The sequence below is a fragment of the Theropithecus gelada genome, chromosome 14, assembly GCF_003255815.1.
Source record: "Theropithecus gelada isolate Dixy chromosome 14, Tgel_1.0, whole genome shotgun sequence".
Taxonomy (NCBI): domain Eukaryota; kingdom Metazoa; phylum Chordata; class Mammalia; order Primates; family Cercopithecidae; genus Theropithecus; species Theropithecus gelada.
The window spans coordinates 46789150-46815365 of record NC_037682.1 but is presented as its reverse complement, the minus strand read 5'-3'; the positions used below and the strand labels follow the sequence as shown (position 1 = coordinate 46815365).

Genomic DNA, 26216 nt, shown 5'->3' with positions numbered 1-26216 from the left:
CCCACCTCTGTCTCCCAAAGTGCTGGGATTACAGGTGTGAGCCCCTGTGCCCAGCCTGAACTTCGCATACTTTCTTGTCATCTTTTTGCTTCCCTGGTTAACAAGAAAAAAATTGGCCCTGATTAGAAATTTGTTAGAAAAAAAAAATTATTTCACCACCAATACATTTATTTGCAGGAGATAGGGTCAAATCTTACCATTAACTTTTTTTTTTTTTTTGAGACGGAGTCCCACTGTGCCACCCAGGCTGGAGTGCAGTGGTGCAATCTCAACTCAGTGCAACCTCTACCTCCTGGGTTCACGAGATTCTCCTGCCTCAGCCTCCCGAGTAGCTGGGATTACAGGTGCCCACCACCATGCCCAGCTGATCTTTTTCATATTTTTAGTAGACATGGCGTTTCACTATATGTTGACCAGTCTGGTCTCAAACTCCTGACCTCAAGTGATCCACCCACTTCGGCTTCCCAAAGTGCTGGGATTATAGGTGTGAGCCACCACGCCTGGCCTTATGGACTTTTAAACTAGGTAGGACTAGAGTCACTGATCTGCCTAACCTCTGGGTATTTATCCTGCACACAAGGCATCACCAGTAAATACATGAGCATTAGATGAGGGGGACACATTCTGACTAATCACATGATTGCCTATTCAGAGGAAGGTACTGCCCTTGTATCAAAAGAAGTATTGAGAAAAATAAAGGCAGAGCCTAACATTTGCCTCCTAGCACAGGCTGAAACATGATAGTGGCCTTGTGCAGAAGAATGATGCTTTCAGCTGAGCTGCAAGATAGGAGCTGGACCAACTAGGGGGTTGGACAGGGGTGGGATCTGACCTGATTAGCCTTTCCCCATCCAATCTGGGCCTCCAAAAGCCATTCTCTGGCCCTCTGAACAGGCAGACTCAGCAAATCTGGGAGGTATGGGGATTCTGCCAATTCCCCACCTAGCCCCCACCTCCCCCAGGTTTGGCAGGTGATCTAATCCCCAGGGTACAGCCCCACCCCCATCTGACCCCACATCTGGACAAACACATGACAAATATGGAAACTGAAGCCCAGCTGGGCTGGAGCACATCTGGTTGTTGCTGCATTGGAGTCATCTTGCAGGTGTCCTGAAATAATCAGGCCTCACCCACAGTGGCCAGGTTGAGACAGCGTGTTTTTTTTGAAGATGACTCAGGTTGCTCCAGGTCAAAGCATGATCCTGATGACACTTGGTGGAAAAGCAGGCTGGAGCCTCAGAAGACCTGGCCCTGCAGCTCTTCTTACAGCAGTAAATCCAGGATTTGAACACCAGCGAGTAAGGCGAGAGCCCAGCCTGTGGCCCACAGTTGTTCACAGCCATGAGGCTGCCGACCAGCAGGAAAGGGGAGGTCAGCGTGCTCACTGCAATCTCCATCACAAACTTGATGTAGCTCTGGATGGACAGGGCCTGACCTAACTGGGAACCCCAATTCTGGTCATTTCTCAGCCCCCCTAGGTGTCACTCACACTGTCATCTACCAGGTAGTCATTGATAAAAGTGGGCCAGCAGGTTATAGCTTCACAAGAAAACTACTTCACCCAGGAGATGAAAGATCAAGCCAACAAAGAATCCCAGCAGCCCTTCCTCTTTGAAAATCTTCTCAGTGGAGCTCAGGACACCACTGTACTTGACCTCCCATCCCACAAATTAGACCATGCAGCACATTGAGATGGCATGCAGGGGGTGGGCCAACATACAGGACACACACTGCATCATCATCCCCTAGGAAGTCTCCTTCACTGCCTGCTTCAGAGAAGTCTTCATATCCATCCTTATTGGAAACCTGCTTGATTTCATCTGGAGGGAAAACCTTCCTGCTGCCCCCGTTACAAAGGAGAGGGGTCACATCAGTCGGAGGCTCAGACCTTGGAACAGCCCTGTCTTGCCATCCATCACACCCATGCCCACTGCCACAAACAGCTTCAGTGGTCAGGGAGTTGTCTTCAGGCCCCAGGCCCCACCATCCATTCTGCTGGCCAAGGGTAGCATGGATGTGCATGGGCACTCTCGACCTTCACTGCGAGTTCCTGCTCCACCTCCAGCTCCTGCCATCTCCGTGGCACTACCACAAGCCTGGGGCCAGAAATTTTAACAATCACAGCATTGTTTATGGTGGTAAAAATTGGGGAAAAAATCTGAATGTACATTATGCCAGTTATTTATTGCCTTTCAGTTCCAAATCCACCATTGATTGCTTGCTGTACCATAATGAAGCTGGGCCCTGTAAGCATTTCTTCCTCGTTAGTGGAATGCTAACATTTTGTCAGTAGAGGGCCTTCGGAGGATACTACAAGAGGAAGGGCTTTCTCTTCCTAGTTCCAGTGTGTGTCTATTCCTGATTCTGTTCAAGGCTGCCAATGGCATGTGTGAGAACTTCTAGTGGCACTCACCCTGTCAAGTATCAGTGGCTCCACTGCGGACTGCTTCCACACCTGTGTCACTGAGACAATTTTCCAGTGAGTTCCACCAGCACCCATTGCCAACGTTAGCCTGCAGCAGCTCGTTAGACTACTACCGTCCAGTTGGTCATGTCCACAGCTCCTCCAACATATTTTGGATCTCAGCCCTGGAGGGGATGGGACTATTCCAAATTTATTTCTTCCTTTGGGTACTTTGCCTCAGCCCTAGAGGTAGTGACTACTCCCTACATATGCTGTTCCTGTAATATGTAACACTTTATATCCCTTCTATAGTCAGTCACTTGCTCCTAGTTGATAATTCCCTTTATTAAAATTTTCAATTTACTGTGTGGTTTTCTGTCTCCTGACTGGACTGAACCTACTGTATCATTGGGAGCAAGATGAAATAAACTAGAATATTATGCAAGAATTAAGAATAATGTAAGCTAGGCACAGTGGCTCATGCCTGTAATCTCAGCACTTTGGGAGGCCGAGGCAAGAGGCTAACTTGAGCCCAGGAGTTTGAGACTTGCCTGGTCAACATAGCAAGATCCTACCTTTACAAAAAGAAAAAAATTAGCCAGGCATGGTGGTACACACTTGTAGTCCCAGCTACTTGGGAGGCTGAGATGGGAGGATCGCTCTAGCCCAAGAGTTCAAGGCTGCAGTGATCTGTGACTGCCACTGCACTCCAGTCTTGACAACAAAGCAAGACTGTCCAAGAACATACACTTCTGCTTCTGCCTATGAAGGATCAACTGTTACAGAAATTACCTTCTCTTCATAAATAGAAAATTACACAAAACATGAAATAATTGTTTTCAGATCTTGTACAAGAGACAGCACAAGACTGTGTACATTGAAAGAAAGGAAACCAGTGAAGGTGAGTCCTACAATTGCTCCAGCCAGGTGGCAGTTTTCAGGCTATAGCACAGAAAGAGGTTACCCAACTGAGCGTTTCACTGAGTTGAAGAGAAAGATAGCAAAGTACAGCAGAGGCCAGAATTCACAGGATGGATTACTAAGAAGAGGAAGCTCCATGGAGAAAGCTCTGTAGCTTTCCACAGGGGCCCTTATGAGTCTGGCTGAGTTCTGTCTGCACATATATGGGATAAAACTCGATGAGGCCTGAAAAAGATCCACCCAAAAGCAGTAGGCCAAACACTTATTGCAGTTCCTAAAGGGCAGGGAATTGTGAAACATTCCACAGATTTGAAAGATCAAGGCTGGGCACAGTGGCTCACGCCTGTAACCCCAGCACTTTGGGAAGCCGAGGCTGGTGGATCACCTGAGTTCGGGAGTTCGAGACCAGCCTAACCAACATGGAGAAACCCTGTCTCTACTAAAAATACAAAATTAGCCAGGCGTGGTGGTGGTGCCTGTAATCCCAGCTACTCGGGAGGCTGAGGTGGAAGAATCACTTGAACCTGGGAGGCGGAGGTTTCAGCGAGCCGAGATCACGCCATTGCACTCCAGCCTAGGCAACAAGAGCGAAACTCTGTCTTAAAAAAAAAAAAAAAAAAAATCTAATACAGTCGGCCTCAGAGAAGGTGCTCAGAGAAAGTGGTCATTAACTCACCAGTGGGGATATTAACCCTAGAGTAAAGGCTGCTCCTGGTCTATCATAAAGCTTAAAACAAACCTCAGAAGAATCAAACTGATCACAAGTAACTTAAGTGCACCTTAGAATAACATTTAACACTGTTGAAAGGAATACAACAAAATGCAGCACTCAGCGCTAAAATTTACCATGTTCAACATCTAATCAAAAGTTGTAAGACATTTAAAGAAGCAGGAATTATCACTACAGGCCAGACGTGGTGGCTCATGCCTGTAATCCCAGGACTTTGGGAGGATGAGTCAGGTGGATCACCTGAGGTCAGGAGTTCGAGACCAGCCTGGCCAACATGGTGAAACCCCATCTCTACTAAAAATGCAAAAATTAGCCCGGCATGGTGACAGGTGCCTATAATCCCAGCTACTTGGGAGGCTGAGGTAGGAGAATCACTTGAACCCAGGAGGTGGAGGTTTCAATGAGCTGAGATCACACCATTGTACTCCAGCCTGGGTGACAGAGCAAGACTCCGTCTCAAAAAAAAAAAATTCTAGAGATGAAAAATACATTAAATGTCCATGATGTTGTAGCAGAAAAGCAAAAAAGGTACTTGGTGACCTCTGAGAGGGTATCTAATAGTGGGGTGGGGCTAGAAGTCAGAATGCAATGCATGGAAGAGAGGTGTAGATTGGAAAAAGCTTTGAGTGTGGACCACTTGTTTAGGAAGTTTGGTCATAAAAGAAAATTAAGAAGTAAGACAGGGAAGGAGCCACAGTATCATCTGGAGGTTTCTTTGAGGAAAGGACAGGGGTACCTGTGGCTTCATGATGGTAAAGAAAAGAGAATCAATGGAGAGGAACTAACCCAAGGTGATGAAGATGCGGGTATACCATCGTGCTGAGGAACCCCTTGAGATGGGGAGGGGAGGTTTTGCAGGGACAGAAATAGAGACATCTGTCTCATTTACCTATAATTGAGTTTGTTTTATTCACATGTCATACATCTAGCAGCAAAACACCTTTCCAAATCTCTGCCTCTGGTGTAAAGAGCCCAGCTGCCCAAGAGGCAGCTGAGTCCTAAGTCTTGGTGCTGATCTGGAGCATCAGCTATGTGCTGTAGTGCAGGCCACTTAGACTCTAGTCTAAGCCTCAGTTTTCTCATTAGTGAAATGGGGTTAACAGTAATACCTACTTCCTAGTGTTGCTGTTTACTGTGCAGCTGCTGGTCTGGGGGCAGTGTCTCTGGTATGTTTTGAGTCTGGGCCATATGACCAATGATGTCACAATGCCCTAATAGATTTCAGCTTCTCCACTAGGGAGCTGTGGATCCTTTGGAGCCAAGGACTCGAACAGACATGCGAGACCTCTACCAACTGAAGGTTTCGTGAGCACACTCCTTTGCCAGGATCTTGGTGAATAGTCTTTCACTGTGCAGTTGTATCTTAGAAATTGTTTTACATTTGATCATGATTGTGCTTGGCTGGATGTTTTTTGTTGGACTTGCATGTTACATGGGCACATTTCCAGAGTCGATGGTAAGTAATGGCTCTGCCTGTCAATCCCTGGTGGTCAGTCGTGGTGCTGGCTCATCTTCCTGTCTGGGTTTTCTGACCAAATGGGAAAGATAATTGAGGTCTCACCACTCACTGGAAGTCAGAATGTGATGGGAACAAAGTTAGTGTCCCAAGCTACCAGGCTACTTCCCATTCCACTAGGGATATCCCTTTTTTGTTTTGTTTTGCTTTTGTTTTTGTTTTTGAGATGGAGTTTCACTCTTGTTGCCCAGGCTGGAGTGCAGTGGCGCAATCTCGGCTCACTGCAACCGCCGCCTCCCGGGTTCAAGCGATCCTTCTGCCTCACTCTCCCGAGTAGCTGGGATTACAGGCGTGCACCACCACACCTGGCTAATTTTGTGTTTTTATTAGAAATGGGGTTTCTCCATGTTGGTCAGGCTGGTCTCAAAGTGCCAACCTCAGGTGATCCACCCACCTCGGCCTCCCAGAGTGCTGGGATTACAGGCGTGAGCCACCATGCCTGGCTGGGGACATACCTTTTTTTTTTTTTTTTTTTGAGATGGAGTCTTGCTTTGTTGCCCAGGCAGGAGTGCAGTGGCGTGATCTCGGCTCACTGCAAGCTCCGCCTCCCGGGTTCACGCCATTCTCCTGCCTCAGCCTCCCGAGTAGCTGGGACTACAGGCGCCCACCACCATGCCCGGCTAATTTTTTGTATTTTTAGCAGATACGGGGTTTCACCGTGTTAGCCAGGATGGTCTTGATATCCTGACCTCGTGATCCGCCCTCCTTGGCTTCCCAAAGTACTGGGATTACCAGGGTGAGCCACTGCGCCCGGTCAGGACACCCTTTTAAGTCTTTCTTTTTTCCCCCTCTCTTGCATATATAGCTGCACTTGTTTCAAAGCACTATGGAATTTGCAAGGGGTCTGCTGGAGACCATATTTGACTTCTGGGTTTCAGGCCAAGTGGATCAGTGGTTGTTGGTAGGAAGGGGGACGGTAGGGATTGGTGGGGACTTTTAGCAGCCCTTCTAGTCCCACACAGAGGCGGTTACCCTCTGGGCCAGTGAGTAGAGCCATCTCTGCCCTCAAATTTTCTTTCTGATTCAGCCTCCAACTCTGAAGTGGCAGGAGAGGTGGCCTGTTCAGGAGAGCAAGACACAACTGAGGAGGCAGGCTTTAGATGAAGATCTGCCGCAGTAAGTGGGTGGTCAGGTCTGGTGGGCTGGATTCCTCTCTTTCCAAAGTACTTGGTAGAACCCTGAAATCTCAGTGGAGAGTGTTTATTCCTCTGGAAAATATAATAAACTGTGGAAGGGGAAATGATTTGGTGAGTACAGCTGAGGACAGCAGGCCAAAGTTGTCTATTAATAACCATGTCTCATAGGTGTTGTTTTGAAGACTGTTCCCATCTATTATTTTTCTTCTCACAACACTGTAATATATTATACTATTAATAGCATTCTTTTTTTTTTTTTTTTCCTGAGACAGCTCTTGCTCTGTCACCCAGGCTGGAGTGAGGTCCAGGCAGTCTTCCCACCTCACCTTCCTGAGTAGCTGATCCTCAGGGCACATGCCACCATGCCTGGCTAATTTTTTAAAAAAATTTTTGTAGAGACAGGGTCTCACTATGTTGCCCAGGCTGGTCTTGAACTCCAGGACTCAAGTGGTCCTCCTGCCTTGGCCTCCCAGAGTGCTGGGATTGCAGGCATGAGCCACCATGCCTTGCCAGGACCAGCATTTTTAATATCCCTTTTGGCAGATCCTGAAACTGGAGTTAACATTGAACTTGAGTTTAGGTCCTAACTTTGCGACTTACTAGCTATGTGACCTTGGGAGAGTTTAATTACTTTCTTTGAACCTCACTTTCGAAGTTTCTTCTGTACAACAGGAGATATCTGAGTATCTTGCTATTTTTGTGACAATTATATTTGGGGATTAATGTAAAGCATTTAATGCAAAGCTCAAAAATTAGCATGTAGTAAAATACTGACTTAACAACAAGCAAATAATGAACCAGTCAACAAAGATTAACTGGTGATAGTGACCTCAATTATTTACCTGAGGCCACACACAGTAACTCTTTGGTAAAGGTGGGATGCGAGCATAGATCTCTGTCTCTGGACTTAATGGCCTCCCGTACTCATTCCACTAGACCAACCTGCCTACAGGAAACACTAATGGCAGTATCCTTTTTAGCACACCATCTCCTGGGTTTCTTACATTTCACCCCATTTCATTCAGAGCTGTTTTTTCAGAGCTGTTTTTTTCAGAGCTGTTCCTATTGTTAGAGAAACGTAACTTGGAGAGTTTTAATAATATACTGATTACAGGAGCAGAAGGTTTTTTGGAAGCTACTCCAGAAATTAGGGGTATTCAGCCCCAGCCCCAGGTGTAGTAAGAGCAGGACATGATGGCTGGGGTTTTTTAAATCTCCATCTACCCCAGGACTTCTGTGAACGCATTAGCCCAAAACAGTCAGAACTTTGTGGCAGTCCTGACCAGACCACTTAAACTATTCTGTGCCTCAGTTTCTCCAGCTGCAAAATGAGGAAACCAGCCCATCTTCCTTCTCTTTCCTTCTCAGGAAAGTTGTAATAGGCTCATCCTACATGATGGAGAATTTAACTGTACCATTTTATAAAATGCAAGATTTCTTTTTTGAACAGCGTAACGATAGCATATGAAGTTATTTGCTCATGGCATACCTAGCCAGCTAATTCTCTTAATGAACCCAGGCTTTTTTTCTTTTGCATAGCACCTGATTGCACAAAGCCAATAGTTAAACATTTTGGCAGGTGACGAGTTAATGAGTATGATGCCAGGTAGGTCCAAATCACAGACATACCAAAGCACAGGGCCCTTTTGATAAATTTTCTTTAACCCAACACATCTAGCATCCTGGCCAACCATCCCATAGGTGCTCACGCTGACTGGATTGCCGAGGTTACAGGAGCTGATGTCATAATTGGTGTCTGAGCTCTGCCCCACTAAATGGCCATGAGGAGCCACTTCAATTCAGATTAGGCCACAAGCTCCTTAGTGAGGAGCTGCCATGCTGGGCCATCTACCATCTGGTGTCTAACAAAGACAGCCCAATTCCTCCGACTCAGGAATAGAACACTGCACCTTCCAGAAGCACTTGTTTCTTCTTGGGCACACCACTAGCTGAGAAAGAAGCCTCGTGATGATTGTTGTCTTATGGATGCTTCTCATTGCAGGAACCATGTGGAAGGGATATAAATATCCCCCAGGAGGGGTAAGTGTACCTTCAACTTTGTTCTCTATTCCTACTTTGAAATGTATTCCTGCCTCCAGAAACAAACTAAGCATGAAAACCCAACTCTAGTAACATTAGAAACAAATACTTTTATTTTATATATATATATATATATATATATATATATATTTTTTTTTTTTTTTTTTTTTTTTTTTTTTTTTTGAGATAGAGTCTCACTCTGTCGCCCAGGCTGGAGTGCAGTGGCCGGATCTCAGCTCACTGCAAGCTCCGCCTCCCGGGTTTAAAGTTACTGTAGCGATTGGGAGAGTTCCCATTTTGTTTCACCTGAAGCGGTTGGGAGAGTTCCCATTTTGTTTCACGAGATCTTTAAGGCCCAGAGTCAAAGCTTTCTGAGTTGGGCGGCCTTGTTTCTGTTGTGCTAATGGACATTTTGTATGCCCAGTCTTTGATGCCATTTCCTAACGATCAGTCCACTTCAGAAATCCAAACTTCTCTCTTCCACGAGTAAACACTAGTCTGTAAAAAGGATCTGGTGGCAGATGTCTCTTTCCTCTCTCCTCCTGTTAGACCTTGGAATTTCTGTCTTTTCTCTGCCTCTTGTCAGCTCCCCAGTGCTAAGCTCCCCTTGCATCCAGGATCAGAGGCATTAGGTGAGACAGAATTGGAGGTGGCCTCCCCTGCCAGTCCTTGCCTGGGAGGCCAAATGCCTCAGCCCCACACTAGAAACCACTAGGCCCACATGACACACTTCCTTTTTCCCCCACAGACCCCAGTGGAAGTAAGCAAGGATGATCCTGGTGAAGTAATGCAGCTCTGAAGCTCACCTGACCAGCTGTACAGTTCCTGTTGTTGGTTTCGCATAAAGTAATTGCACATTATTTTGTCATATTTTATGTTAAGAAGTTACTGCACTTTTTAAGATGCATGAAGGCTTAGTATTCTGTTAGCTTGTAACAGGGAGACAGAGGGTGGGGAAGTAGTTAAGTGAATGGGAGACAATTGGGTCCTTCTGCTACATGGTCTCTAAGACTGGCATTAAGATACGTAGTTCGGCCCGACACGATGGCTCACGCGTGTAATCGCAGCACTTTGAGAGGCCAAGGCAGGTGGATCATCTAGGGCCAGGAGTTCAAGACCAGCCTGACCAACATGGTGAAACCCCATCTTTACTAAAAATACAAAAAATTAGCTAGGGCATGGTGTGGTGCCACATGTCTGTAAGCTGGGTCCCAGCTACTCGGGAGGCAGCAGTTGCAGTAAGCTGAGATCGGGCCACTGCACTCCAGCCTGGGCGACAGAGAGACTCAGTCTCAAAAGAAAAAAAAAAAAGAACCCTAAGCTTATACCATGTGGAGTAAGGACCTCATTTTTAATATTAGGGTTAGATACTAAAGTATAATTATCCTAATCCTTAAAATAACCTTCCGAAGCTATCAGCCTCATCTTACAGAATGGCAAAAATGAAGTTGAGGGACATATGTATCTTGCCAACACACACAGCCCTGGGCTGCAGAGTCAAGATTAAGATCCAGGCCTTCTGCCTTCATACTTTCATGTGCCAAGGAAAAGAGCCAGATAAGACTGTGGGATATCCAAGATCTTGCTGTTTAAATGTTCCCCTCACCTGAAAACCCAAGAAGTTAGGCCGGGTGTGGTGGCTCACACCTGTAATCCCAGCACTTCGGGAGGCCGAGGCAGGCATATTACTTGAGGTCAGGAGTTCAAGACCTGCCTGGCCAACATGGTGAAGCCCCGTCTCTACTAAAAATACAAAAATTTGCCAGGTGTGGTGGCGGGTACCTGTAATCCCAGCTACTTGGGAGGCTGAGGCAGGAGAATTGCTTGAACCTGGGAGGTTGAGGTTACAGTGAGCCGAGATTGCGCCACTGCACTCCAGCCTGGGTGACAAAGCAAGACCTTGTCTCAAAAAAAAAAAAAAAAAGAAAAGAAAAGAAAAAAACAAAAAAGAAAGTTGCCTGATAATTCTTTTTCATGACTACTGAAAAGATGGGAGCCTGAGAGAGACCTAACAGGAGTAAATACTTTAAAAACAAATTGTATGGAACTGTACCCACTCTGAGGATGACTGATACAGTTCCAATTTTCTAAAGAAGTGTACCTTTTCCAACAAAGCAGATCTTTTGTTTACATAGAAAACATTTTGTTATTTTTGGAAGTTTGCTTAACTATTTGTAAGTGGCTCTTTGCAATGAATGGATTACCTTTTTTTAATGGGAAGAAAATAAATTCAAAATCTATAAGCAAAACTTTAGTAATTTCTGACTCTAGGTTTCTAGCATCTTCTATTTCTTATGTGATTTAGACTCAACACTTTCCAGTGAGTTAAGTACTTACATCCTCTGGCTGTATAGCTGTGCCCATTTGCCTCATAATACATTTTTTTTGAGACAGTCTCATTCTGTCACCCAGGATGGAGTGCAGAGGTGCAATCTCGGCTCACTGCAACCCCCACCTCCCAGGTTCAAGTGATATTCTCATGCCTCAGCCCCCTGAATAGCAGGGATTACAATGCACACCACATTTTTGTATTTTTAGTAGAGACGGGGTTTTGCCATGTTGACCAGGCTGGTCTCAAACTCCCAGCCTCAAGTGATCCACCTGCTTCTACCTCCCAAAGTGCTGCGATTACAGGTATGAGCCACTGTGCCCAGCCTGCCTCATGTACATTTCTAAGGACTCCTCTTCTCAGCTATCTCAAGCTGTTTTTATCATAAGAGACAGGACCCGGCTCATTTTGACAAGAGGAACCATATACCCAGCTGTGTCCTCCCTCCATTTCAGTAAACTTCCAAAACTTGAGCCACTAAAATAGATTCCATTCCTCTGACCACCTAACAGTTCTCCTAACATGGGTGTCAGAGAGCAGAACAGTTCTTTAAGCTGGTAGGGGGAGAGAAGCACTATCATGTTAGAGCAGACATGAATGTGTAAGGGAGAACAAGCAGAGGAGTGTGTGCAAGAGGCAAACCCTGTCTCTGAAGTGTGACGAGTATACCGAGGTTTCTAGCTGGAAAAATGTTCAGGGTGATGAGTTAAAGAATATCTCAAAGTTTTAATCAATAAATGCAAACCAGCAAAAATATCAGTAAAATATTTTTAATGCCTACAATTTCTTATATACATAAATTGCAAAACTTTCACCTGTATATGCAAAAGTATATTCTCTTGCAGGTCAACAGCACCAGAAAACAAGCTAAGCTACCTAAAAATTTTTTTTAACTTGATTTGTCCATTATGTAAAAGACAGGATGGATTTAATAACTCCAAAGAAATCTCTATCTCACTCTTAATCATACACTAAACGTCTGAATATTTAATCACATCCACTCAGAAAATAAATAGTAGTCTAATATATTCAATACATTGAAAATAAAACAACCAGTCTCTCTTCATATATTTATTCTCTTTCCAAACATGTTTTGGTCTCCTGCTATATCTCAGAAATTTACTAATAGCTGCTTTAAGTTACAAAATACAAAACAATTTATTTCTTAGAGAAAATCTTGGGGATTATATTAAAAATGAAAATTTGAGTTCCCACATCCGTCTTTTGAGACGGAGTCTCACTCTGTCACCCAGGCTGGAGTGCAGTGGCACTATCTTGGTTCACTGCAACCTCCGCCTCCTGGGTTCAAGCGATTCTCTTGCCTCAGCCTCCCCAGTAGCTGGGATTACAGGTGCGTGCCACCACACCCGGCTAATTTTTAAATTTTTAGTAGAGACGGGGTCTCACCATGTTGGCCAGGCTGGTCTCGAACTCCTGGTCTCCAGTGATCCGCCCACCTCGGCCTCCCAAAGTGCTGGGATTACAGGCTTGAGCCACCAGGCGCCCGGCCAGACTTACTTTTTTGTTAACGGTCTTTGAACGGTCTTTGAACCTTTTCACGGCACACATGTAAGGCTGCCTGTGACATGTGGTACCCTGGCCTCCAACTGGACATAACTGCATTTATAGTTTAGAGAAAATACAAAGTTCTGAAAGTAGCCTTAAAAGAAGTGCTCTTTGCTTTGACATACCAATATCAAAAGCAAGTGGGACTGTGCAATCAGAGCCATGAGTTTTATGAAAACTACTTTCCTTTCACATCGTTTGTTAGAAAATGCCACACCCATCATCATGTAACATTATTACAATCATGAAATATTACTACATTCATGATTAACATTACCCAAAAGGCACATCTTCAAATGTTGAATTAAGAAAATCCAAAAATTAAAACAGTAGAGAATACATTAAAAATCAAGCATTTAATTTGTAAACCTTAATGAAAGAACAGCCTACTCCAGTTTCTTCAAAGGTTTGTGAGCTTTTTATAAGAGTGGTCAGAAGTGCAGAAGAACAACATGGAAGACAGGATTTGGAAACAAGTCCAAAATTTAAAAGACTTAACCTTTTTTTTCCTTTTAAATGAGACACAGAAGTGCTCTTTTATAATGTTGATGCAAATCAACATTTATATTACAGAAATGCACTCAGAAGTAACAGACACACAAGGTTAAAACCTGATTCTTCCCACTAAGTTCTGGAAATGTATTCTAATATAATGGTGCCTTTCTGTACAAAGAACTGTACCATATCATAAATTTACTACTAGTAAATTTTAAGCCACCAGAAATCTTTCAGCTGTGACAAGCACTTGATTGTAATGACAGATTTCAGAGTCTGAATATTGAAAAAAAAATATATATCCAATAAAAAATTTTTGAAGGGGGAATAAAAGCACATAAATGGCAGCAGAGGAATTGGTGTTCTAAGCCTGTTTTATTACATGGGACATCACACTACCCTTAATTTCACTGAAGGTATCTGAGATGGGTGAGATAAAATCAATAGGATTTTCTGCTACCATTGTAACAGTTCCATATGTAGTTACAAAGGGTATCATTCCTAGTGATGATGACACCTTTCATGGGATTCAACTTAAAAATTAAATCCTTGCACTTTCAAAGTTTGAAACTCAATTCAAAATGAGTCAGTCGTAAAAGCCTGGCTCATATGGTCCCATTAAGGGAGGCTAACAATGGTAATCTATAATACCCAAACTTGAAGAATAAAGACTTTATGGATAAAAAGGAATAAACCAAAACATTTGGGCCGTTGAAGTATAAGGGCCTGTTGTAGGACAATCCCTTCTACTTCCTAATCTCCCCCATACAATGGCTTACGATAGCCAGAATGTTTATTGTAGAACGTTTATTATTCCTACAAGCTTATGTCTCACTTCCCCCAAGCCTCCGTACTTACAGTCAAGGACAAATGCTCTCTAGCATCATATCTCATTTTCTGTTGCTTGGCTTCCTTCCAGCCTGATCCTAAGTCAGCCTGACTGGAACTACTTGGACTTGAAGCTTAAGGGATATTAAGTCTATATTTATGACTTTAAAAAGGGTGAAAATGAGTTTCCACAGCTCAGTAAAATAACGGTAACAAGGAACATCCCTTCCTACCTGGGGAAAAAAATCTCTTCACAGTGCATAGTTTGAAATCAAAGTGCAATATGGGCAAAAAGAGAAGGTGGTGCTCTCGATACCATAAATTTAGTTTTTGGTTTTCTGCCATTAATATTTGCTAACAAATTCAAGCTAAAAAATGAAGTCATTAATGTCACGAGGTACGGGGGCACCTTGGGATTTCAAAATATTTTTATGATGGGGGAGGAGAAGAGGGGGGAGCCTCACATGTTACTTCCTTATTTTATAAACTATTACTCTTTCAAATCTAATGTTTGAATAAAATATTTTTTCTTCAATATAAAAATGAACTTTTTTAGATAAAAATCAATCAGCACAGTGACTTTGTCTATCTTACACTAAAGCCAACATAACAGTAAATCTGAAAGGAAAATTTAGAAAACAATATTATACTGTTATAACCTGTATTTTAACTTGAAAATTTTTTCATTAATTCTAGCCACCTAAATTAATAAGTAAGAATGCTCAGCATCCAATCCATGAATACAGAATTTATTCTACTTTGTACTTCAAAGTCACAGGATGACATCATATGATAGTTATAAATTCTACTCTACATTTTCAAGTTCTCAATCCATAGATTAGGACAAGTCACTTTATTGCTGGCAACATTCATGGAAGGTCCAGGTTTCTCATAAAAAGACTAAGTTTGATTGGGAGCAGGGCAGTGCCCTACTCACAGATCAGCAGAATTATAGAAATCAAGAGACAACCTTTTTTTTCCTTTCAAAGTAGCAAAGGAACAATAAAAGATTGGCTGACTGGTGACTGGCCCCACATAAGAGTGCATAGCTCATCAGGATCAAGGCTGGCATCTGTGAACAGTTAACTTCATAAGAGCACATGTGGGCATTATATCATCTGCATTACAGATTTCACCCTGGAAAATATCTGAAAATATTTTATGCTCAAATGACAGCCTGCAAATGACAGTATGCATTCCTTCTCCTTGAGTACCCAAGTATAAATCTAAAATGATAAGGGGACTTCTTCAGTCTGAAGGCAGGAAATCCTTGCAGCAGAGCAGCTCTAGAATTTCACAAAAATAAAAGCAGCAGCTAACGCCTCTTCAGCTTCTTGGCCCTTCGACGTTGCATTTCTTCTTCTTCACGTCTCATTTCCTCTAAGTCCTCTTGCATACCTAGTCTTAAGCTGCCAAAGAATTTTTAAAGGGTATTTGTCAATATACATGAGATGATCAGTTTCCTTAAAAAGAATGAAATTTCCAACTGGGAGCTCACATAGATTGTGCTGATGCTGTCAAAATGCTTCAAGGCTTTACCACTGAAAACAAACTAGCAGGGATATTTTTTTACCAGGGACCACAGACCCAAATTGTAGTGGGAAAAAGAACTCACACACCACAAAAACCTTAGTATTTCCATTAAAATAATAAAATATAAGTTTATCTCAATAGCTTTTAAAAATAAACAGCAAGAAGCATTTATTCATTAACATTCTATTCTTGTTCTCTTCCAACACTTTAGTTTGAAATTTTATGGGCAAGAGGGAGAAAAAGATTTAGTATTCTGGCTTGAGGCTGAGGTGAATTATTTACCTATAATAACACTATGGCTGGGCACGGCTCATGCCTGTAATCCCAGCACTTTGGGAGGCCGAGCCAGGCGGATCACCTGAGGTCAGGAGTTTGAGACCAGCCTGGCCAACATATAGTGAAACCCTGTCTCTACTAAAAATTACAAATATTAGCTGGGCGTGGTAGCGCACACCTGTAGTCCCAGCTACTTGGGAAGCTGAGGCAGAAGAACTGCTTGAACCCGGGAGGCGGGGGTTGCAGTGAGCTGCAATCATGCCACCGCACTCCAGCCTCGGCGACAGTCTTAGACCCCGTCTCTTAAAAAAAAAAACGAACCACTATAAACAAAGTAATTACTTTTTACCCCAGTGGAGAAATTATCATTAGCTTACTATCAGATAGCCAAACAGAAATCAGAGGAAATATAATATACCTATATCCCTGAGGCCAGCAATGTTACAGGTTACCAAGATTGAGATGTGTCTGATGCAGAAAGAAAAGCAAGAATTTGCTACAACAGGATTAGGGAAAGCGTCTAACATTTACTGTGTATCCACACATGTGAGGCACTACACTAGGCACCTTGTACACATGTCTTAATCCTCGTAATACTTAAATGAGTAAAACAGTATATTCTCATTTTGCAGAAGAGAATAGGCTGGGCGTGGTGGCTCACATTTATAATCCCAACACTTTGGGAGGCTAAGGCAGGAGGATTGCTTAAGCCCAGGACTTTGGGACCAGCCTGGATAACAAAGCAAGACCCCATCTCTTAAAAACAAACAAAAAAACCAGTGACGGTCCAGTGCAGTGGCTCACGCCTGTAATCCCAGCACTGTGGGAGGCTGAGATGGGAGGATCACTTGAGGCCAGGAGTTTGAGACTAGCCTGGTCAATATAGTGAGACCCCATCTCTGCTAAAAAACAAAAAAACAAAAACCAGTGAAAAAACAGAACTGTTAAGGAATTTGTCTAAGGCCCTACAGCTAGTAAACAGGATTGGAATCCAGAATTCTCTAGCCCAAAGCCCCAGTTCCCAATGGTGCAACTGTAGCTATAAGCAGAAAGGAATTTTTAGGACATTTTTGCACAAGTGTGTTAAATTTTATGCTTACCTCTTTGCTTCTTCCTTCTGCTGCTCTTTCCAACTACTTTCCATGTAACGTAAGGCATAATCACTTTCATCTTTGTATCTGACAAAAGGAAATCAAAATGATAAAAAGAGAAAACTTCAATTTTCAAAAGGAACTACGTCCTCTCATTTAAAAAATCAGTATCTCCTTTAAAACTAAATCAAGCACACATTTAGAATTACTCCTTGCTTGGCAGCGAGTGACGGGAGTGGAGGATGGATAGAGATAGGTTTCTGAAGTAAAGACAAGTTTTAGATAAGCCCTTATTACCCTCAGAGGGCAACTATTCTGAAGCTAATGTTCATGAAGGTACCAATCCTACAGTGCTTCTTCAACTCACTCACCTACATTTACTTGATAATTTATATTAAAATTTGAAAGCACAGTATATATGAAAATTATTTTATATATAATAATCTAATTTGAGCTTCATGACCATCATGAGGTGGGGAAAGACTTTAGACCAGAGGAAACTGAAGCAGATAGGTTAACGGACCAAGAACATACAGCTTGTTCTTTCAAGAGCCAATCTACTTCTACTACACTAAGCTGCTTCAATCTCACTAAATATGTATCTTGTAACAATGTAAAAGGGTTATTTTTTGTTCCTCATGCAAATAACTACAGAAACTATTTTGAATTAAATATAAAATATTTAGTGCTACAAGAGTACATTTATTTAAAATAACAATCACACAAGGGTTCCTAATTAAGAATTATATTCAGTGCCTCTACTATTAGTTTATTACCCCATGACATGAATTATTTAAAATAAAAAAAGGATGTCATAGTTATCTGAATCTTCTTTAGTCTTACTTTTTTCGGTCATAACCAAAAATTTCTCTAATGTGCTTGGATATTTCTTCCTGAGGCTCTCCTTCATCTTCGATAAAATCTTCCATTTCAGAGTCGTATTCATCATCATCATCTTCCTCTTCATATTCTCGCTGCCTTTTGTAACCAGTAGGGAAGGGAAGCCTTTGAGGACCTAAGAAACCATAAAGAATATTACAACTTAAAATAGTTCCAATGCAGTTCTATGTAAACTGAAATTGTGAGTCATCATTAAGATGGTATCCTTAAAAACCAAAGCAAGCAGGCTGACCCTTAGCACGGAGTCATCATCCTTGCTGTGTCATGGTATCCAGGAGGAACAGCACTCTTGTTTTATCCCAGGGCTTATCAGAAATGTCTTGTTACATTTTCTAGCTTAGTAGTGCCAATATTTCTGAATTTATAAGATCAGTAAAATTTCTTTTTTTTTTTTTTGAGACAGAGTTTCACTCGTTGCCTAGGCTGGAGTGCAATGGTGCAATCTCGGCTTACTGCAACCTCTGCCTCCCAGGTTCAAGCAGTTCCAGTTCTCCTGCCTCAGCCTCCCGAGTAGCTGGGATTATAGGCATGTGCCACCACGCCTGGCTAATTTTGTGTTTTTAGTAGAGATGGGGTTTCTCCACGTTGGTCAGGCTGGTCTCAAACTCCCAATCTCAGGTGATCTGCCTGCCTTGGCCTCCCAAAGTGCTGGGATTACAGGCGTGAGCCACCGCACCTGGCCAAGATCAGTAAAATTTCTAAAAATAATACAGTTTACAAACCTCCACAGAATCATTAACTTTTGCCAAGTAAAGACCAAAAGTAGCAGCTACCATCTACTATAATCACAATTTCATTTAAAAATTTAAAGTTGAATGAAGTATGAATGATTCTCAGGATTATATTGTTCAAACTGAGTAAGTTTGACTGTAGGAAAAACTCACTACGTCATCCTTATTTTTGTCATTCTGCCAAAAGACTGATAAAAACTTTGCATTTTTTTAATCAAATGCTTTGATTAAGACAGGCATTGATCAACAGCCCAGCATCTGGGAACAACTACTTTCTAGTTTTTGATTACAGACACTTCTTTTGTTCTTCTACGGTTATTATAATATGCATGGCTTGTCTCCCTAGCTTAGTTTCTCAACCTTAGCTCAATGACATTTCGGACCAGATAATTCTTTGTTGTCAGGGGGCTATCCCATGCACTGTCAGCAGCATCCCTGTCCTCTATTCAGTAGATGCCAGTAGCATCCCCCATAGCCCCAGTTGTGACGATTGCCAAAAGTCCCCTGGAGGGCAAAACTGCCTTTGTTAAGAATCAATGGTCTAGCTTAACTAGGAAATTTAAAACAAGTAATTCAATCGTGGGTTCCTTTTTATATTCTCCATGGAGCCTAACAAGTGCTTTAATAAATGCCTATTAGCATAAAGCAAGTATGACCTAGCAGCTAGCAGGTGCCACCAATGATCACATACCTTGGGACAGTAGATTCCTGAAGGATCAGTGTTTAGGACCTTGATACTAACCATTATAACAAGCAGAAACACAAGTACAATCTAAAAACAGTTCCTGGCACATAATGGGTGCCCAAGAAATATCTGCTGAATAAGCTTTCAATTACACTCTGATCCTTGAAGACAAGTCTCTTTAGTCCTCAGGAAAAAGTAGATTAATTCATCCATTGTAGCATACATATATAAGTCACGTACATTCACCCTGAATGTTCACAAATCACAAAGCTAAGTTTATCACACTTGGGGACATTTCAAGGGTGAACACAGAGATCCTAGACAAGTCTCTTTCTAAAGACCTTTCCAAGCCATGATCATTAAAGGAACTCTCAGCAGGGCATAGTGACTCATGCCTATAATCCCAGCAGTTTGGGAAGCTGAGGAAGGTGGATCTCTGAGCCTAGGAGTTAGAAACGAGTATAGGTAACGTATTGAGACCCCATCTCTATAAAAAATAAAAAGTTAGCCAGGCAAGGTGGCACACGCCTATAGTCCCAGCTACTTGGGAAGCTAAGGTGGGAGAACTGCTTGAGCCTGTGACTGACCCTGTCTCAAAAACAAAAAAAAAGGAACTCTCAACCACAGGGCAGATAAAACATCATGATTCTATCAAAACTACAGTACATTAAAGGACAGCATATGAGGGGTTCACAGGGTCCCTGATAATATAAAAACTCTTTCCAATTTCCTAATGCCAAATATATACTCTTTAGGGTGAGGGGAAATTTTACCTTGGACAGATCTGTAGCCAGATAGGGGAGGCTTCATTCCATTTATCTGTCCATTGCTGGACCGGCTAATGATATTCTTGGAAGAAATTGTTTCGGAGACAACAGTGCACTTAGGCTTTATTGTGGGACCTGAGCTACTAATTGTTCGCCCAGGTCTCAAGCTGCTCACTGGTCTTCCTGGGACTGAACTACTGATAGTCCGTCCAGCTGGAAATGAGCCACTTACGGATCTCCCAGGGCCACTGACAGACCGCCCAGTGGGGCCTGAGCCACTCACTGGTCGTCGAAGTTCATGTGGACTGCTCACAGGTCGGCCAGGGCCACGAGAGCTGCCCAAGGGTCTTGCAGAACTACCTGAACCACTGATGGGTTGCCCAGGGCCACTTGAGCTGCTTGCAGGTTGTCCAGGGCCACATGTACCACTGACTGTCCGCCTAGAGGGATTTGAGTCATTGGTTGGCTTCTTGGACCCATTGATTGATCGCTCAGGTCCTGAGCTGGAGCTGCCATTCTGGCGCTTAGGCACAGGGCCAGAACTAACTGTGGGTCGAGCAACCCCTGTGCTGGGCTGCCCAGGGGCTGAGCTAGAGCTGCTGCCTGGCTGCCTGACACCTGGACTCTTAGCCTTATTGTGTGGCGTGACCATGGGCCCAGGCCTGGAATGGCTAGGATGGGATGGAGATTTTTTGGCTTTGTGCTCAATAGCAGATTTCTGAGTCCTGCTAGCAGGAGTCTTTGGGACACTTGGTGAAGAGGTGCTGGAATGAGGCTTTCCAGCTCCATTGAAAACAGGTCTGTCGTGGCCCTCACGAAGTGAGGGTTGGGAGCTATTGCCAGATCCTGCCTTGATCCTCTCTCCTGGCATGGATTTTGATGAAGACCAAGCAAGGTGTTTCTCATTGGCCATGCTGGGTCTTGATTTCTTTTCAGCATGAGGAAGGGGCATTCCTTTGGAAGAAGGATGCCTGTCTCCAGAACCTTTGCTTAGTTTTGTGCCCACACTTTCTTTCTGAGAGGGTGCCTTTTTGGACACAGTTGGAGGTAGTTTTCCATCTGTCTCAAGTTTTTTTCTCCGATGCTTTCGTTCAAGGAATTCTCGCTCCCTAAGTTCTTCTGCAGTCATAGGTCGCTCTTCTGATTTCTTCACTACCTTGATTTCCACTGGTTCAAACTGCTTTTTCTCAGCCAGCCTGAGTAAATCAGTGAAGTTCATAGGTGGTGGGGCACTTTTAAGGGGGACCTTTGGTTTGCTTTCAACTTTGGGAGGTTCTTGCTCTTCCTCATACTCCTGCTCTGACTCTGCGTGATTGTACTCAAGGAATTCATTCTCTTCTTCCATTTCATACTCTCGGTCGGTTCCTTGGCTGGTATGGCTTTCTGTTGCCTGCCTCTTCTTTGACTTTTCCTCAATAGGAATCCCATTGTAACCATGGAAATTATCCTTTGTCCTCTTGGCCATAGCTCTTGCTTTCTTGTCATGTTTGAGCTCAATTCGCTTTTTCACTAGTTCCTCTTTTCTCCTTTTCTCCTCTAAGGCTAAAAGGGACAAAACAAGAATATGTTATTATTTCGAGATCTCAAGATTGCTCAAGTGAAAATACAATGTTCAGGTTACAGTTTGAAGACATCTAGGAATTAAATGAGGAAGTCATTTAACAACTATCAAATGAGTCATCTTTACATAATGAGTGGGAGACATATGGGTTTTTCTGTATGACTAAAGCAAGTGGGAGACTTAGTTTTCAGCTTTAAATATAGAAAATACTTCAAACCAAATACATTACCAAGTTAAAAGAACATTAGTATCCACTTAGCAGTTATTAATTACGATTCAATGAATACTTAAACATATTGAATCAGTTTCTTTGTATGTGCATGAAGAACTATTTGAGATAAAGACTTTAAAACTTATCTCTAGTTTAGCCTTTTAGATAGCATTCTGTTAATAAAAATTAAAACACAAAATGGGTAGAAACACTTTCAGAACCAAAGTTAAAGAATGGAGTTCTTATTGGGGATTTACTATGGCCAATTAGAAGACATGGCTACTAACCCCCAAAAATCTGCTACTTCAAGGGGAGAAAAAAAGAAAACGTTTATACAAATGATCGAGATAACATATGTAAAGCCATGAATACAGTCAGTTAACCTGGACACACACACACACACACACATACACACACACACCCTCCCAAATCTGTTGACCTGTTATGTTTTTATAAACAGCCACTGGTTTAGATGTGAAGATGGAAAACTTTAAAATTGAGAATAAGGCTATAGATACATACCTTTTCGTCTAAGCTCCTCTTCTTTCCTTTTAAGAAAAGCTTGTACAGCTGCTGATTGGACACCTTTAACTTTTGGGTCTTTTTTTGGAGGCCCCACTGCCAAACTATACCTTTTCTAAAAACAAAAACAGTAAAAGTTACAAGCAATTCAACTTTTAAAATATATTATTAGGTATAAGGCACTGTGCCAGGTAATAAGAGGTATAAATGTTAACTGTGAAACCTATTCTGAATAACTGAGAGATCATATAACCCATAGTAAAGCTTAGCTATAAAATTCAGACTAAATATTTATTATGTATGATGATTTTTGGGTACAAAGTTTCTATGTAACATCCCAAAATAATGCATAAATGAACAATTCACAGAAGCATTGTTTTCAGGCTATTTTCCAAAAAAGTACCTGGACTGGGTAACTAAATGAAATCACCACCTAGAAGAATCGATTATTTGTGTTTTAAAATTCTGATTTAGGCTGGGCTCAGGGGCTCACACCTGTAATCTCAACACTTTGGGATGCTGAGGCGGGTGAATCATGAGGTCTGGAGTTCAAGATGAGCCTGGCCAACATGGTGAAACCCTATCTCTACTAAAAACACAAAAAATTAACTGGGCATAGTGGCAGGTGCCTGTAATCCCAGCTATTTGGGAGGCTGAGACATGAGAATTGCTTGAACCCAGGAGGCAGAGGTTGCAGTGAGCCAAGATCCTGCCACTGTACGCCAGCCCAGATGACAGAGAAGACTCCGTCTCAAAAAAAAAATTCTGATTTAGGCCAGGTGCAGTGGCTCACACCTATAATCCCAACACTTTGGGAGGCTGAGGCGGGCAGATTACCTGTGGTCAGGAGTTGGCAATCAGCCTGGCCAACATAGTGAAACTCCATCTCTACTAAAAATACAAAAATTAGCCGGGCGTGGTGGCGCACACCTATAATCCCAGCTGCTTTGGAGGCTGAGGCAGGAGAATGGCTTTAACACAGGAGGCAGAGGTTGCAGTGAGCCGACATTGCACCATTGCACTCCAGGCTGGCGACAGAGCAAAACTCTGTCTCAATCAATCAATCAATCAATCAGTAAGTAAATGTATAAAATTCTGAGTTTAAAAATAGCCTGCCTTAGAATGAAGCATTTCGAAGTCCAACTTTTCAAACAAACAGAAAAAACTACTCCTCACAACTATTTTCTCTCCTGACTACTCCAGATGATTTTCTAGTAGGGACTCATAGCTACGTGTGTTATTTCACCTAGAATGTGGAAACATTGAAGTTTTACTTTGACCACACACAAAGACTAGGGGCAAACCACAGTAAAAAAGCATTTCAAAAAATCTATGCAATAAAGGCCCAATTCCCGGCAACCTTTAACTGTAGCTCTTATGTTCAGCAAATGTTAATTTGCCTCACAAACTCTTTTTCAGACAGGTTCCTATAACACCCCAAAAATGCTCAAATTATCCTGGCACAGATGAAGCCTCTGGACCTCAGTTTTTATAGAACTGCATCAAGAAAATACTAAACTCAAGTAATATTAATTTGAACTACAAAAGGAAAAATATTTCCACTTTATAAGTACCTATTATGAGAGAAATATGATGAACATAGAGCTAAAATAAATTCAGACCAGGGATGATTCACCTCTAGGACCATTCCAAATTAAATCCAGGAAATGAGATTTTTAAAGTATCCTCCTTTTTTTTTGTTTTGTTAGGCAGATGCATTCTCATCGAATGTACCTGTTGCTGTGGCTAGCAGAAAAAGAAACATGTCCAAGAACAAATTGAGACAACTTAGGAACCAAAAAACTATTCCCAAATATGTATGAAATTCTTGGAGGAAAACCAAAAGATATGTGCTTACTCTACGGCTGCCAAATACGACATATCTTGAAACAGGCTGGAAGTTCTGAGTAAATTAGTCTGCCAACGAAGCAGCTAGCCAAGGAAGCAAGCTCTAATCCAACCTGAAAATCTTGCATGATGGCAATGCTGAGAAGTGACATATCCCTAATAGAGAGAAATAGCAAGACAGCATCCAGATTTCTTTCCCAGTCACCTTGGCTAGGCCACAATCAGATCCTTTAAAGTCCGTATCTTTGTAAATTTAATTTTAGACTCTTTCCATAGTGGATAGGGGCTCAATATTTAAAGGAGAAAAAGGAGAAGGAAAGGGAGAGGAGAAAGAGAATACTAACTAGATATATATAAAATTGTCCTTATTTACAAGAAAAGAACCATAAACACAGGTCTTAATCACAAGCAGCTTACATTTTCATTGTGGAAAGGGCACCATGAATATGATTCAAATTAAGACATACAAAAACTTGTAAGCAGAGGCACACACTCAGTCTACTCCATCCCATTAATGGATTTGGAAGCAGAGGAAGGTGGATTTTTTTTTCACCAACACTTAAGATTTTCCTGGCCAGTCGCAGTGGCTTATGTCCGTAATCCTAGCACTTTGGGAGGCTGAGGTGGGAGGATCGCTTGAGCCCAGGAGTTAAGAGCCCAGCCTGGGCAACATGGTGAGAACTCATCTCTTTAAAAAAAGAAAAAAAAAGGCTGGGTGCAGTGGCTCACACCTATAATCCCAGAACTTTGGGAGGCTGAGGCAGGCGGATCACAAGGTCAGGAGATCGGGACCATCCTGGCCAACATGGTAAAACCCCATCTCTACAAAAAATACAAAAATTAGCTGGGCATGGTGGTGCCTGCCTATAAACCCAGCTCCTTGGGAGGCTGAAGCAGGAGAATTGCTTGAACCAGGGAGTCAGAGGCTGCAGTGAGCCAAAATCATGCCACTGCACTCCAGCATGGCGACAGAGGAAGACTCCGTCTCAATAAACAAAAAACAAAAATTTCCTGTCCCTGTCCATTATATAGCTCATAGAGTTATAAAGCCCCATACAAATTAAAGCCCCATACAAGGTTTTCCCCAAGAAAAATGCAAATACATATATTAGCGTTACTTATTTAAAACAGGACTGGTTTGCTGTCCAAATAACCCAGCACTGAGCACTATCTAACATGATTTTGGGATAGATATCTTTTGTCTTAACCTGGGACTGCAAGAGATAGAAAGTGGGATATGACAAACCAAAAAGCTGCTCTTGACTGAATACTGGTATCCAAAAGGGAAAACATCAGTGTCAATGGGACATAATTAAATGCAGTGTTTATTAGCAAGCTTCAGTCATTTGCATACTACCTTTATGATTTTTGCCTTTGTGGTATACTACCCCTACTATTACTTACTAATTTAAAAAAATATACAGAGTTGGCCGGGTGCAGTGGTTCATGCCTGTAATCCCAGCACTTTGGGAGGACAAGGCGGGCAGATCACTTAATGTCAGGAGCTCGAGACCAGCCTGGCCTCGAACTCTGGTGAAACCCCATCTCCACTAAAAGTACAAAAAGTAGCCAGGCATGGTGGCTCATGCCTGTAGTCCCAGCTACTTGGGAGGCTGAGGCACAAGAATCACTTGAACCTGGGAAGCAGAGGTTGCAGTGAGCCAAGATCACGCCACTGCACTCCAGCCTGGACAACAGAGTGAGACTTGGTCTCAAAAAAAAAAATAAATAAATAAAATAAACCACAGACTAACATCATGACCTATTATTACAGCTTTACCTCAGCAATAATATCCATAAAATGATTGACTTGAACAACTAGTTACATTTTTCCAATTCATATAAAAATACATACTATTAAGCCAGGCACGGTGGCTCACACCTGTAATCCCAGCACTTTGGGAGGCCGAGGCGGGCGGATCACGAGGTCAGGAGATCGAGACCATCCTGGCTAACATGGTGAAACCCTGTCTCTACTAAAAACACAAAAAAATTAGCCAGGCGTGGTGGCAGGCGCCTGTAGTTCCAGCTACTAGGGAGGCTGAGGCAGTAATTGCTTGAACCCAGGAGGCGGAGGGTTGCAGTGAGCCGAGATTACACCACTGCACTTCAGCCTGGGTGACTGT

At 42.6% G+C, this 26216-nt stretch overlaps 2 protein-coding genes and 1 pseudogene across 3 annotated transcripts in view; 1 reads left to right on the top strand and 2 right to left on the bottom strand.

Annotated features, from left to right (window-relative positions):
* Positions 1–167: 167 nt before the first annotated feature.
* LOC112605878 lies at positions 168–1925 on the bottom strand (annotated as a pseudogene).
* Positions 1926–5300: 3375 nt separating this feature from the next.
* On the top strand, positions 5301–15675 carry SPTY2D1OS (SPTY2D1 opposite strand). 2 transcript variants are annotated; one of them, XR_003115724.1, is made up of 5 exons: positions 5301–5511; positions 6599–6687; positions 8710–8747; positions 9496–9593; positions 14662–15675. XR_003115724.1 is itself a non-coding variant. In XM_025358036.1 (4 exons), the coding sequence occupies exons 1-3, from the start codon at positions 5443–5445 to the stop codon at positions 8729–8731; spliced, it is 180 nt and encodes a 59-aa protein (XP_025213821.1). In that variant the 5' UTR covers positions 5301–5442; the 3' UTR covers positions 8732–8747; positions 9496–9617. The 2 variants fall into 2 exon arrangements, 1 of the variants encoding a protein (XP_025213821.1); XM_025358036.1 differs by lacking the exon at positions 14662–15675 and having other exon boundaries at positions 9496–9617.
* Positions 11831–26216, bottom strand: part of SPTY2D1 (SPT2 chromatin protein domain containing 1) — a 28154-nt gene continuing 13768 nt past the window's right edge. Inside the window, exons 2-6 of the mRNA XM_025358035.1 lie at positions 22243–22357; positions 19955–21490; positions 17709–17880; positions 16875–16952; positions 11831–15374 (exon numbers count right to left, since the gene is read on the bottom strand). Of these exons, the coding sequence (XP_025213820.1) occupies positions 15281–15374; positions 16875–16952; positions 17709–17880; positions 19955–21490; positions 22243–22357 (1995 nt within the window). The 3' untranslated portion in view covers positions 11831–15280. The remainder of the gene's footprint in view (positions 15375–16874; positions 16953–17708; positions 17881–19954; positions 21491–22242; positions 22358–26216) is intronic.

Coding starts and splice junctions, on each gene's coding strand:
- SPTY2D1OS (XM_025358036.1), top strand. CDS start 5,443: ATGATTGTGCTTGGCTGGATGTTTTTTGTTGGACTTGCATGTTACATG. Junction 5,512..6,598: donor GCACATTTCCAGAGTCGATG/GTAAGTAATGGC, acceptor TTTCTGATTCAG/CCTCCAACTCTGAAGTGGCA. Junction 6,688..8,709: donor TTAGATGAAGATCTGCCGCA/GTAAGTGGGTGG, acceptor TTCTCATTGCAG/GAACCATGTGGAAGGGATAT.